General features: G+C 43.8%; 1 protein-coding gene across 1 annotated transcript in view; it reads left to right on the forward strand.

Moving 5' to 3' along the window:
- The window catches only part of LOC138647761 (microtubule-associated serine/threonine-protein kinase 3-like), a 42,013-nt gene extending 29,663 nt beyond the window's left edge, over positions 1–12,350 (forward strand). Inside the window, exons 2-14 of the mRNA XM_069737014.1 lie at positions 5,443–5,507; positions 8,028–8,113; positions 8,328–8,536; positions 8,895–9,033; positions 9,120–9,252; positions 9,441–9,603; positions 9,704–9,802; positions 10,019–10,141; positions 10,840–10,919; positions 10,993–11,081; positions 11,407–11,480; positions 11,675–11,736; positions 11,959–12,350. Coding sequence (XP_069593115.1) covers positions 5,505–5,507; positions 8,028–8,113; positions 8,328–8,536; positions 8,895–9,033; positions 9,120–9,252; positions 9,441–9,603; positions 9,704–9,802; positions 10,019–10,141; positions 10,840–10,919; positions 10,993–11,081; positions 11,407–11,480; positions 11,675–11,712 — 1,236 coding nt within the window. The 5' untranslated portion in view covers positions 5,443–5,504 and the 3' untranslated portion in view covers positions 11,713–11,736; positions 11,959–12,350. The remainder of the gene's footprint in view (positions 1–5,442; positions 5,508–8,027; positions 8,114–8,327; positions 8,537–8,894; positions 9,034–9,119; positions 9,253–9,440; positions 9,604–9,703; positions 9,803–10,018; positions 10,142–10,839; positions 10,920–10,992; positions 11,082–11,406; positions 11,481–11,674; positions 11,737–11,958) is intronic.
- Positions 12,351–13,116: the final 766 nt, after the last annotated feature.

Raw genomic sequence — 13,116 nt, forward strand, 5'->3', positions numbered from 1 at the left:
GTTCTGGGGTGGCTGGGGGCAGATGTTTTTAGCCGGGGGGGGGGCAATAACCATTGACCCTCTCCAGGCTATTAATATCTGCCCTCAGTCACTGGCTTTACCACTCTGGTGGAGAAAATTGTGCGGGAGCCCACACCAATTTTTTCCGCCATTTAACCCTTTAATTTACTTGCTAGAACGGCCAAATTTTGCACATACACACTACTGACATTAGTAGTGTGGAATATGCAAAAAAAAAAATGGTGATATGACATGGTTTACTGTATGTAAACCAGGTCTCATATCATGTCGGGTTTAGGAAGGAGAAAGCAAAAGCCGGTAATTGAATTACCGGCTTTAAAGCTATCTAGCGCTGTATGAAGTAATAATATATATACATATATGTGTCTACTGACATATACATATATACATAACCGACATACGGCTATACAAGGGATCCATGTGTTAAAAAAAAAAAAAAACATATACACTGTGTATATATATATATATATATATATATATATATATGTTTTTGGTTTTTTTTAACACATGGATCCCTTGTATAGCCGTATGTCGGTTATGTATATATGTATATGTCAGTAGACACATATATGTCCGCTGCGGATCCGCAGCCAAATCCGCACCGTGTGCACATAGCCTAATTCTAAAGGTATGTGCACACGCTGTGGAAAACTCTGTGAATCCGCAGCAGTTTCCCATGAGTTTACAGTTCAATGTAAACCTATGGGAAACAAAAATCGCTGTACACATGTCACTTCTTTCTGCGGATTCTGCAGCGGTTTTACAACTGCTCCAATAGTAAACTGCAGTTGTAAAACCGCAACGAAATGCGCAGAAAAACCGCGGTAAATCCGCAGCGGTGTAGCACTGCGGATTTATCAAATCCGCTGCGGAAAAATCCGCAGAGGACTAGAATACGTGTGCACATACCGAAACCCTAGTTCTTACCCCAACCTTAGTGGAAGAAAAAAAAAATTCTTTATTTTATTACTGTCCCTACCTATGGGGGTGACAAGGGGGGGGTCATTTAGTATTTTTTTTATTTTGATCACTGTGATAGGTCACAGTGATCAAAATGCACTTGAAACGAATCTGCCGGCCGGCAGATTCAGCGGGCGCACTGCCTATGCGCCCGCCATTTTGGAAGATGGCGGCGCCCAGGAAAGAAGACAGACGGACCACGGGAGGCTCAGTAAGTATGATGGGGGGGGGATTGGAGCATGGGGGGGTGGATCGGAGCATGGGGGGTGGATCGGATCACGGGGGGGGGGGTGGATCGGATCACGGGGGGGGGGGGTGGATCGGATCACGGGGGGGTGGATCGGATCACGGGGGGAGGTGGATCGGAGCACGGGGGGGTGGATTGGAGAACTGGGGGGGTGGATCGGAGTGCAGGGGGGTGGATCGGAGTGCAGGGGGTGTGGTTGGAGCACGTGGGTGGGATTGGAGCACGGGGGCGAGCGGACAAGAGCACGGGGGGAGTGGACAGGAGGACGGAGGGGAGCGGAGCTGTGTACCGGACTGATCGGAGGACTGGGGGGGGATCGGTGGCGGTGGGGTGGTGCAGACCAGTGTTTCCAGCCATGGCCGATGATATTGCAGCATCGGCCATGGCTGGATTGTAATATTTCACCAGTTTTAATAGGTGAAATATTACAAATCGCTCTGATTGGCAGTTTCACTTTCAACAGCCAATCAGAAGCCACCCCCCCCCCCCCCCCTGGGCTGTACTACCACTCCCCCTGTCCCTGCAGATCGGGTGAAATGGGAGTTAACCCTTTCACCCGATATGCAGGGACGCGATCATTCTGTGATACAGCATATGTGTCACAGGTCGGATTGGCACCGACTTTCATGATGCATACGCTGTGTCACAGGTCGGGAAGGGGTTAATATACCGCATTTTTCAGACTATAAGACGCACCCCAATTTTGGGGTGAAAATTGCAGAAAAAAAGATTTTTTTTATAAGATGGGGGTCCGTCTTATTGTCCGAATTTACAGTATCTTACCTGAGGGCTGGCGGTGGCAGAGCAGGGTCACAGGAGGCATGGTGTCAGCAAAGGTGGGGTGATGCGGTGTGGCGTGCACCTGAGCAGGGTCCCTTCCTGCTTAGGTGGGCGACGCCACAGCCTGGTGTCCATGAAGGGGGGTTGCAGCAGTGGTATGGCGACGGCAGAGGTGCGGGGATAAGGAGCGGTATGGCATGAGCAGGGTCCCTTCCACAGGTGAGGTGACGCAGCGGCCCGGTATCCATTCCAATGTGAGCAGCAGAGCTGGGTTAAATACCGGTTTATCGGTGGCGGCGGCCATCTTCCTGAGTCCGCGCGTGCGCAGATGGAGTGCTCTGCTTCCCGGGGCTTCAGGAAAATGGCCGCGCGTGCGCAGATGGAGATAGCGGTGGCCATTTTCCTGAAGCCGAGATCTAAATCTGCGAACTCGGCTTCAGGAAAATGGCCACCGCGATCTCCATCTGCGCACACGTGGCCTCCCGCGGCCATTTTCCTGAAGCCCCGGGAAGCAGAGCACTCCATCTGCGCACGCGCGACCTCAGGAAGATGGCCGCCACCACCGATAACGCCATGATTCACCCGGCTCTGCTGCTTACCGGGCTGCTGCATCACCCCACCTGTGGAAGGGACCCCGCTCACGCTATACCGCCTCCTCATCCCCGCACCTCTGCCGCCGCCACACCACCACCGGTAAGCCTGCATTACGACTATAAGGCGCATCCCCCATTTCCTTCCCCTTCTTTGAGGGGGGGGGAGTGCGTCTTAGGGTATGTGCACATGTCAGGATTTCTTGCAGAAATTTTCCTGACAAAAACCGGACATTTCTGCCAGAAATCCGCATGCGTTTTTACCGCATTTTTGACGCGTTTTTTGTGCGTTTTTTCCCAAATGCATAGAATTGCGGGAAAAACGCAGAAAATCCGCAAAAATAATGAACATGCTCATTTTTTTACCGCGATGCGTTTTTTTCACGGAAAAAAACGCATCCATGTGCACAAAACATGCAGAATGCATTCTAAATGATAGAATGCATAATGTATGCGTTTTAAATGAGTTTTTATAGCGTTTTTAGCGTGAAAAAAACACGAAAAAACCTGAACGTGTGCACATGGCCTTATAGTCGGGAAAATACGGTAACTGAAGAAAAGTCTTTGACTGTAAAGCTAAGGTTAGTGGACCATATAGTGGCTACATGATATTTGATTGGGCAACAAAGGCGGTTTTTCATTTAGACAGTCCTGATAAAGTGCACAGTTGCTTCATTTATCAAAGCTGCCAACTTCTGTGGAAAATGGAAGCTGAGCTCCGAGTCTTGGCACTTGGCAGTTTTGATAAATTGGGTCCAGTTAATCTGCCCATCTACTAGATGTTTAATAAGACCAGATAGGGTTATAACTCCCCAACAAAAAGGAGTTGGCTGAAAATGTAGTAGCAAGGCTGAAACCTACTATGTAATAAGCAGTATTGCTGGACACATTTTCAGATAAGAGCTGGGTAATGTGGATCCGTGTTTCTCTATGGTTGGTGATGGGCTACTGCACAATTGTTCCCTGAAAACAGTGAGGCTGCCTTCACACTATCAGTATTTGGTCAGTATTTTACATCAGTATGTGTAAGCCAAAACCAGGAGTGGAACAATCAGAGGAAAAGTATAATAGAAACATATGCACCACTTCTGCATTTATCACCCACTCCTGGTTTTGGAATGCAAATACTGATGTAAAATACTGATAGTGTGACGGCAGCCTGAGAAATATTAATTTCACTGCAGCATTAGTAAACTGATTTCAGTCCTCTCAAAAATGCCAGAAGTAGATGAGCCACTCAGAATATAGGTCTGCCTACCTCTACACCAGGGGGTGGGCACTTAATGTCTCTTAGGGGCCACATGAGACACTGACTGTTGTGGACGCCAGAACAAAACATCCGAAAATGTATTTCTTCTCATTTGTTGTTCTGTATTAATTTTGTCACTTAATATTGAACAGAATGAAGTCTGACTCTGCTCCTGCTAATGCGTGTTGTGATGGGGCTTATTGTAACCTGTATTCTTGCCTGTAGCAGAGAATCCAAACCATGTCATTGTCTCCTGATCAATAGATCCCACACACAGTAGGATGTCCCCAGAGCCCCTCAAACAGTATATCCATTCACAGTATGTCGCCACACCCCCTTACATAGGAAAATGTCCTGACAAAGCCCCCTACAGTTTAATGTTCCCATAAGGCCCCCTGATACACAGAATGATGTCTCCAGAAAGGCCCCCTTACAAAGTACAATGTCTCCAAACAGTCCCCCCGTGCAGTATAATGCCCCCTTGCACTGTATTATATTCCTCCAGCCTCACTACATAATATTATGTCCCCACAATTTCCCACATTGTTCGGTCAATTAAAAAGAAAAGCGAATAAAGCTTCTCCACTCCTCGCCATATATTGAGCCTCAGGCACAGCTGGCGTGATGTATTGGCGTCTTCACGCCTACTGGGCTCTCAGACACACAGGCTCAGAGGAAGCTGAAGTCTCTGTTCCTTCATTTTCACCGGTATCTGTATCCGGAGTATGAAACTGAGATATCGGTGGGAAGGAGGATGGTGCGTAGTACGTGACGCCACTGTATCCAGCCCTTTGGCTGTCTCCGGCCCAGCTTTACAATAAACCATTGAGTTTCCCCAGTCAGATGTCCGCATTGAGACATACATGTTCTATACATGGTTGTACAGATGGGACACCTGCCCTTTATAGCACACAAGTCCACCAAAACCCTTTTATCTGCTACATGGATCAAATCTCCCATACATGTTGACTGATCTGTGAAAATCAAAGATGGCACATCAATTCCTTTGCTGTTTAACATGGTAATGGGTAGTGAGGAGAAGCCTCACAATTCTCTCATCTGAGAATCTCTGCTGAAACTTTGACATTCGGCCCATTTTTACATGACTGAAATCGCTGACATCTGAGGCTCGTCCAGGATAACCAAGTGCAAACAGCTCTGTCCCGGCAATCCAAGTCAGACGAGCACAATCTGCATTATTCCACTGGGCCCAGGGCTATATTGTGGGCACTAATGGCAAATCTCCTCATAAAGTGCAGCCAAGAAGAACACCATTACTCCAGACTAGGAAAAATACCAAAGTGATGGATAGAAGTGTCACGTGTGGGGAATCTTTTTTAATTGTTGTGAAGTGACATTACCAGTTGTTGTTGCATACAGGTTTAAACAGGAGAGAAACCTGTGGCTCTAATCCCCAATAATACCCTCTTTGGCAAAAAACAAATGCTTGTCGCATATGGTATCTCAACTTGATATAGATCTGAGATTTGCCTTTATTTCTTCCTTCAGCCATTCCTTGATGCATTTACTTGTATGTTTAGGGTCATTGTCTTGTTGCAAGGTGGATTTTCTAATAAGCTTTAATCTCTTGACAGATGGTCGTGCGTTATCCTCAAGCACCCTCTTGTACAACGGAGTATTCAACGTGGCTTCAGTGATGGTGAGCTGCTCATACTCTATGCATGCCCTGAATCCAAAAAACGTTGCCATTTTCACCCCAAAAAATGTGATTACTTCAGTCAAATGGGTGGTTTTTTTTTTTTGCATATTGAAAAAAATAAAATTATTTAGTTTATATATGAATACCATTTTTATAGATTTTTGTTTACACTTTTGTTTTGCATCCACTGCAGGCCAGTGTCCTCTATACATAACCAAGCTCCAGCCTCGAACGAAGCCTATGCTGCACCACACTATAGTGTAGGTGTCCTTGCACTCAAATTTGGGAGGAAATAATGGTCTTCCTGCCCTCACCCAATCCCCCCCCCCCCCCCCCCCCCCCATGTTATTTGTTTTACACTTACCAGTAATATTTCGACTGGAATCTTGCTCTTCATCTGTGATTTGCCTGCACTGTAGTTGCTGGAACTTTCTTTTCCTCACATTCCAGCATGCATTTTGTCTCATTTTCCAATGTCCAAGTGGGCAACTAAAGTGTCGCATAGAGACAATTTGTGTAGGTTGCATACGTGATATATGCGGTGCCGGCTTCTGAGGAGCACAGGGTGCTAAGCAATCAACCAGAAGGTACCATGGTAAGTATTTATATGTGAGCTGGAATAATGGAAAGCTATCAATAATATTTCAATTATAAAGGCTTAGCTCTGGGCTGCTGTACATATAAAAAGGTGCAAAAAATGGTTTCCAGTACATAACCTATGTTCCTTGTAATATACATTTTATAGTTAGTCTTCACCCTGGTTGTGCTAAAATGTGTGTGTATATAAAATACATACAGTGGGGCAAAAAAGTATTTAGTCAGTCAGCAATAGTGCAAGTTCCACCACTTAAAAAGATGAGAGGCGTCTGTAATTTACATCATAGGTAGACCTCAACTATGCGAGCCAAACTGAGAAAAAAAAATCCACAAAATTACATTGTCTGTTTTTTTAACATTTTATTTGCATATTATGGTGAAAAATAAGTATTTGGTCAGAAACAAACAATCAAGATTTCTGGTTCTCATAGACCTGTAACTTCTTCTTTAAGAGTCTCCTCTTTCCTCCACTCATTGCCTGTAGTAATGGCACCTGTTTAAACTTGTTATCAGTATAAAAAGACACCTGTGCACACCCTCAAACAGTTGACTCCAAACTCCACTATGGTGAAGACCAAAGAGCTGTCAAAGGACACCAGAAACAAAATTGTAGGCCTGCACCAGGCTGGGAAGACTGAATCTGCAATAGCCAACCAGCTTGGAGTGAAGAAATCAACAGTGGGAGCAATAATTAGAAAATGGAAGACATACAAGACCACTGATAATCTCCCTCGATCTGGGGCTCCATGCAAAATCCCAACCCGTGGGGTCAGAATGATCACAAGAGCGGTGAGCAAAAATCCCAGAACCATGCGGGGGGACCTAGTGAATGAACTGCAGAGAGCTGGGACCAATGTAACAAGGCCTACCATAAGTAACACACTACGCCACCATGGACTCAGATCCTGCAGTTCCAGACGTGTCCCACTGCTTAAGCCAGTACATGTCCGGGCCCGTCTGAAGTTTGCTAGAGAGCATTTGGATGATCCAGAGGAGTTTTGGGAGAATGTCCTATGGTCTGATGAAACCAAACTGGAACTGTTTGGTAGAAACACAACTTGTCGTGTTTGGAGGAAAAAGAATACTGAATTGCATCCATCAAACACCATACCTACTGTAAAGCATGGTGGTGGAAACATCATGCTTTGGGGCTGTTTCTCTGCAAAGGGGCCAGGACGACTGATCCGGGTACATGAAAGAATGAATGGGGCCATTTATCGTGAGATTTTGAGTGCAAACCTCCTTCCATCAGCAAGGGCATTGAAGATGAAACGTGGCTGGGTCTTTCAACATGACAATGATCCAAAGCACACCGCCAGGGCAACGAAGAAGTGGCTTCGTAAGAAGCATTTCAAGGTCCTGGAGTGGCCTAGCCAGTCTCCAGATCTCAACCCTATAGAAAACCTTTGGAGGGAGTTGAAAGTCCGTGTTGCCAAGCGAAAAGCCAAAAACATCACTGCTCTAGAGGAGATCTGCATGGAGGAATGGGCCAACATACCAACAACAGTGTGTGGCAACCTTGTGAAGACTTACAGAAAACGTTTGACCTCTGTCATTGCCAACAAAGGATATATTACAAAGTATTGAGATGAAATTTTGTTTCTGACCAAATACTTATTTTCCACCATAATATGCAAATAAAATGTTAAAAAAACAGACAATGTGATTTTCTGGATTTTTTTTTTCTCAGTTTGTCTCCCATAGTTGAGGTCTACCTATGATGTAAATTACAGACGCCTCTCATCTTTTTAAGTGGTGGAACTTGCACTATTCCTGACTGACTAAATACTTTTTTGCCCCACTGTATATGTATGTATGTGTGTGTGTGTGTATAATATGTATATATATATAATACACGATTTGTTTTCCTGCAGCTTCTATATCTTAGTATACTTATATTTTTTTTTTATTTATTTTTTTTAGAATGTGATCAAATCCTCGATCCCGGCAGGAATGCCACATATGAGCGACTATGAAACGTCCAAACTGATCAGCAGTGGAACTTTTGGGTGAGATTTCTGTTAACACGATCCACATTTCTCAGGGTTCCTTATGACATTGCTTTTACCTCTGTGCTCTGCCATTCAGTGTTATCATGGGTAAATGGGTTTCTAGTGACATCCTGACTTCTAGAATTAAACGTTAGTACATAACCTCATGTAGACTTGTATAGATGAACTGTTAGTAAGGATTTATCTTATTCCATGGATTCTCTCTCTCCAGCGCCATCTACTTAGTTCGCCATAAAGACTCGCAACAGATCTTTGCTATGAAGAAAATAGCTAAGCTGAACCTGGATACTTCACAGATGGTGGAACGGGCCTATCTGGAGAGGGACATCTTAATATTTGCAGAATGTCCCTTTGTGGTCTCCATGTTCTGCTCCTTTCCAACTAAATCTCATCTGTGTATGGTCATGGAGTATATAGGAGGTAGGACACGTACATTGTAGCTCAGCTCATGTCTGCTCACATCTTATTACCTCTTATCATTCAGACTTGTCCACATGAATGGTTACATCCCCCATAACGTATAGTAAATGATCTATTACCAAGATGCCCGGAAAGTCATTGATTTGTGTGATCTCCTCTGTAGGTCCACACTGAGCATGTGGATATCTCCATCTGTAGACAAGATGTGGCATCACTTATAGTTACATGGACGACATTTCCCCATGACTTCAGACTAATGTGCACTACATATATCTGTATATCTTCTCTCCTGCTTCTCATTATACATCATGGTGATCTGTATAAACCCATCACCAGTCATGTTTCCCTTCTTTTGTAGGTGGAGATTGTGGGACCCTTCTAAGCACCAGGGGTCCTTTATCTGTTCCCTTGGCCCGTTTGTTCTTTGCAGAAGCGGTGGTTGCTGTAGAATATCTGCATAGTTACGGTGTGGTGCACAGAGACCTCAGGCCGAAGAAGTAAGCGCCCCCTGTAGTTTAAAAAGAGGGGAATGTTATGATTTATTTTCACAAAGCTGGTGAGGCTAAACCATCTTCTCTCACAGCCTCCTGATAACCTCTGCTGGACACATTAAAGTCACCAATTTTGGGCTTTCAAAAATTGGTATTATGATGCCAAAAACCAACACCTACAAGGAATTACCAGAGAACATCAGCAGAGAGTTCCAGGATAGTGAGGTCAGCATTATTTAAAAACTCGCCTTGATCTTTACAAATCTCATCACAGTATTGTCTCCTCCATGTTCTCCATTTATAGAGATCTTTTCCATTGATCTGATCTGATCTTTCATTGAGAGAACTTGTCAGAGCTATGGTTTCACCAATCTCATAGTTATTCATTTTTTTTTTTTTCTGTTGATTTGCAGGTCTGTGGCACCCTGCATTATATAGCCCCAGAGGTCATCCTGAAGAAAGGCTATGGAAGACCTGTTGACTGGTGGTCAATGGGGATAATTCTACATGAATTCCTTGTGGGATGTGTACCTTTTGCTGAGGATATCCTAAATAATCTTCATAAAAATGTTATTGGTAAGTAGAATAATTTGATCATTGTTCTCACTGGTTACAATGGTTGCATTCTTTTGCTTTATATTACAGTTCATTAAAGGTTTTATTTTCTATACAACAGGAGACATAATTTGGGACGGTGATCACACTCCTCCCCCAGATGCTCAGGACCTAATCACTATGCTGCTGAGAACAAATCCTATACATAGACTTGGGACGGGTAACAGATTCTAGTATTAATATTTACTTATGACACCAAAGACATATCACTAATGTTTATGAGGCACTTCTCTATCAGCTCGTCCTTTTCTTCTTCTCCATACTATGATTTTGTCTATCTCATTCATACTAATGAAGTTATATTAAAAAAAAAAATAAGATATGTATCAGTCTCTGACAATATGCACTTCATCACTTTTTTGTATTTGTTTTGCAGGAGGAGCATTCGAGATCAAGGATCATCCTTTCCTGAGTGACTTAGACTTTGACAACCTTCTTAGTCAGAAGCCGGAGTACATTCCTCCACCTGTGTCAGACGTGGACACCAGCTTATTTATCAGTAAGGCCTCTTTCACACTTCAGTTATTTGGCGTCAGTCTAAAACCGCCATTTTCCTCAAATAACGGATCCGTCATTTTTTTTGACGGATCCGTTATTTTCCCATAGACTTGCATTAGTGACGGATTGTGACGGATGGTCGTCCGTTCCATCCGCCATGCGACGGATCCGTCGAAATTTGGCGGACGTTTTCTGAAAATAGACGGACATTGAAACGTTTTTTGTCACCGCCGAAATGGCGGATCGCGACGGATCCGTCGCGTCCGCCATTCCATAGAATGGCCGCCTATGGGCGACGGATCCGCCGCAACAGTTTTTTCGGCGGATCCGTCGCCCCAATCCGTTTTTTCAATTGCGCATGCTCCAAAAAGTAGATACTTCTCCCAGACAACCCCCAAGTAACGGATCCGTCAAAAAAACGGATCCGTTAGAACCGTTTTCGCAACAATTGTGACGGATCCGTCAATCCGTCACTATGTCGGTAGTGACTGACGCCAAAAGACTGAAGTGTGAAAGAGGCCTAAGTTGAATAAGATGTCATCTAGACTAAGCCACTGTCTTTCGTCGTCTTTAATATGTCACTATCAGTTTACATTAATATTAGTGATAAATGGTGACTGTTATACTGACAACCTCTAATAATAATTAATTACCGATGTCTTCTCAATCACTCGGATATACTCAACCATCTGGTCTCAGAGGATGAGGAGGACACAAGCGAGGACAGCGAGAGCTTTGACTTCCTAAATTTTTCATCCTCTTCTGAAAGGCATGCTAAAGTACGTATGTAATCAATAAATCCAAAATATGTTAAAAAAACAAAAACCCTCATAACTTATTGTCTGCATTTAGCTCTGTGCCACTGCTGCCAGGATCAAAAATGAGGATCACAAGTCTCATCCAGACTGTACTCCAGCATCCACCCCAAACATCTCAGAAATGTGAGTAGGCTACGGGATCATTTCTGGGAGCTCCAGGCTGATATTTGTGCATAATATCAAATTCAGCATCCACTGCCCCATGTTTAGTGGTCATTGTGTTTTTGGCTTTAGAAACCACCGGTGATGGTGGCTCATTATTGTGGCTGGTCATTAAATTTTTAGTGCTGCCCACAGTGTAGGAGACATTGTAGTATTGCATGCCAGACATTCTTGGTAGTTTTCAGCTCTGCTCTATAAAAGGTAGTATTAAGATGTTCTTCTAGTTAGACAACCCATTGTCTACTGCAATAACTTGTGATTTACATGTTTTTCTGCTTCCAAACAGGCAGAAAGAATCTGTTCCTGTATCTAATAGAGACAGTGCTATTAGCAGCTTGCCATCCTCGTCCCCATTGTCAGGTATGTACAGGTCTCAAATATTTCCACATGGTTTTTCTGCAATGGGTCTTTTATATTATTGATGTGTCATGGATCCCAATTATGTTGACCATGGGCCCATACTGTATCCCTATTTTCATTATCCATTTTATGGCAAAGCCGATATAAGAAAATATTGTTACTGAGTTGTGTTTTTTTTATTTTTTTATGATCAGAATTTTCAGCTCAGGAAGAAAAAAAATCTGCAATCTGAGTGAGAGCCGAAAAAAATTACAAGGTAATTGTGAGAATCGGCTCCATGTTGTGTGATGCCAGTCAGTGAGAATAATTCTTATGGAGCAGATATCATTCATCAGTGATGGGATTGTCACATGTATGATAACTAACAATGATCCTGACCTCTGTATGATGAGATTCCTCTGCCGTCCAGCCACAGTGACCGCACAGTGGTATCAGGTCATATGGAGCCCCAGCTCATTATATTTACTTCTTCTCATAGGTTCAAACTTATCCTGCCAGAGTGGATTATCCAGGGCTGCTCCTGTATTTGCAGGTTCCACCTAGAATCATCTAAAAGCGAAACCTCCATCTAGCGCCCTGAAGTATAGCAGATCCGCCAACACTGCTGGAGCTGTATAGAAGGATCTTCGCCATCTTCCTGTGGCTTCTGTTACAGCTGTACATGGTCATGTTTCACACTTGTCACCAGGCTACGTAGTAGTCATACTGCTTGCCTGATTTGACTTCTACTGATCACTTGGTATATGACCCTCGTCCTTCTATCCTATTCTACTTTTTTTAATTTATGCAAAAAAATGTTACATAATGTTTTTTAACATTTGCAAGACATCACTTACAGTATTTAAATAAAGTATCATATTAACTTCTGGATATGGCATGGACCCTCATTTATTAGCACATGAACCAAACTATATAGCCCAATGAAATGAAAATACACAACACGTTTTGTTTTTTATTTTTATTTTGTCAAAGGCGACCACTTGAGTCACAGTGTGAGATGCAGGAGCTGCCTGCCATACAGCAATCAGCAGGCAGCGATTCAGGGGCTCTGACTTGCCATAGTAGCAATGCCAGTCTACTTCAAGGAATCCAATGAATCTACCAAAGATCCTCATTCCTGTGCCTACTGGCTACGCCACCCCCAGATGACGTTACCATTATCTTATCCTTAGGCTAGTCACCAAATCTCAGCCTATGCACCACCATTATGTAACAGCTTTTTTAATTTAATAGAAGTCCACCATAACTTGCCAGCCATTTCCACCTGACTCCCCAACTGCAATATCACAGATATGACAGCAATATCACAATGTGATTCAATATAAATCTCCTTTCATTCTGAATTTTAACTTTCATTTATTGATCACCCATGACAGCACCACAAGAGAGGGGACCTGCCCACAAAGGACAAAACAACTTCAGACTATAAAGGCGGCACTTCTCACATCGGTTCGTATCCTATCCTTGATGTAACCTGGTCAGGCTTACCTGTGTTCTTGGAAGAAAGGATGAAGACAGACGTTTCCTTCCAAGACTTAGCCAGCCGGCTAAGGCTGCAGGTAGGGTATCCAGGACAGAGCAGTCACTTGCAGACGCCTGACGACCCCAGAGCCCTCCATCACCAGTCAGGGCATGT

The sequence above is a fragment of the Ranitomeya imitator genome, chromosome 8, assembly GCF_032444005.1.
Source record: "Ranitomeya imitator isolate aRanImi1 chromosome 8, aRanImi1.pri, whole genome shotgun sequence".
NCBI classification, from domain to species: Eukaryota; Metazoa; Chordata; class Amphibia; order Anura; family Dendrobatidae; genus Ranitomeya; species Ranitomeya imitator.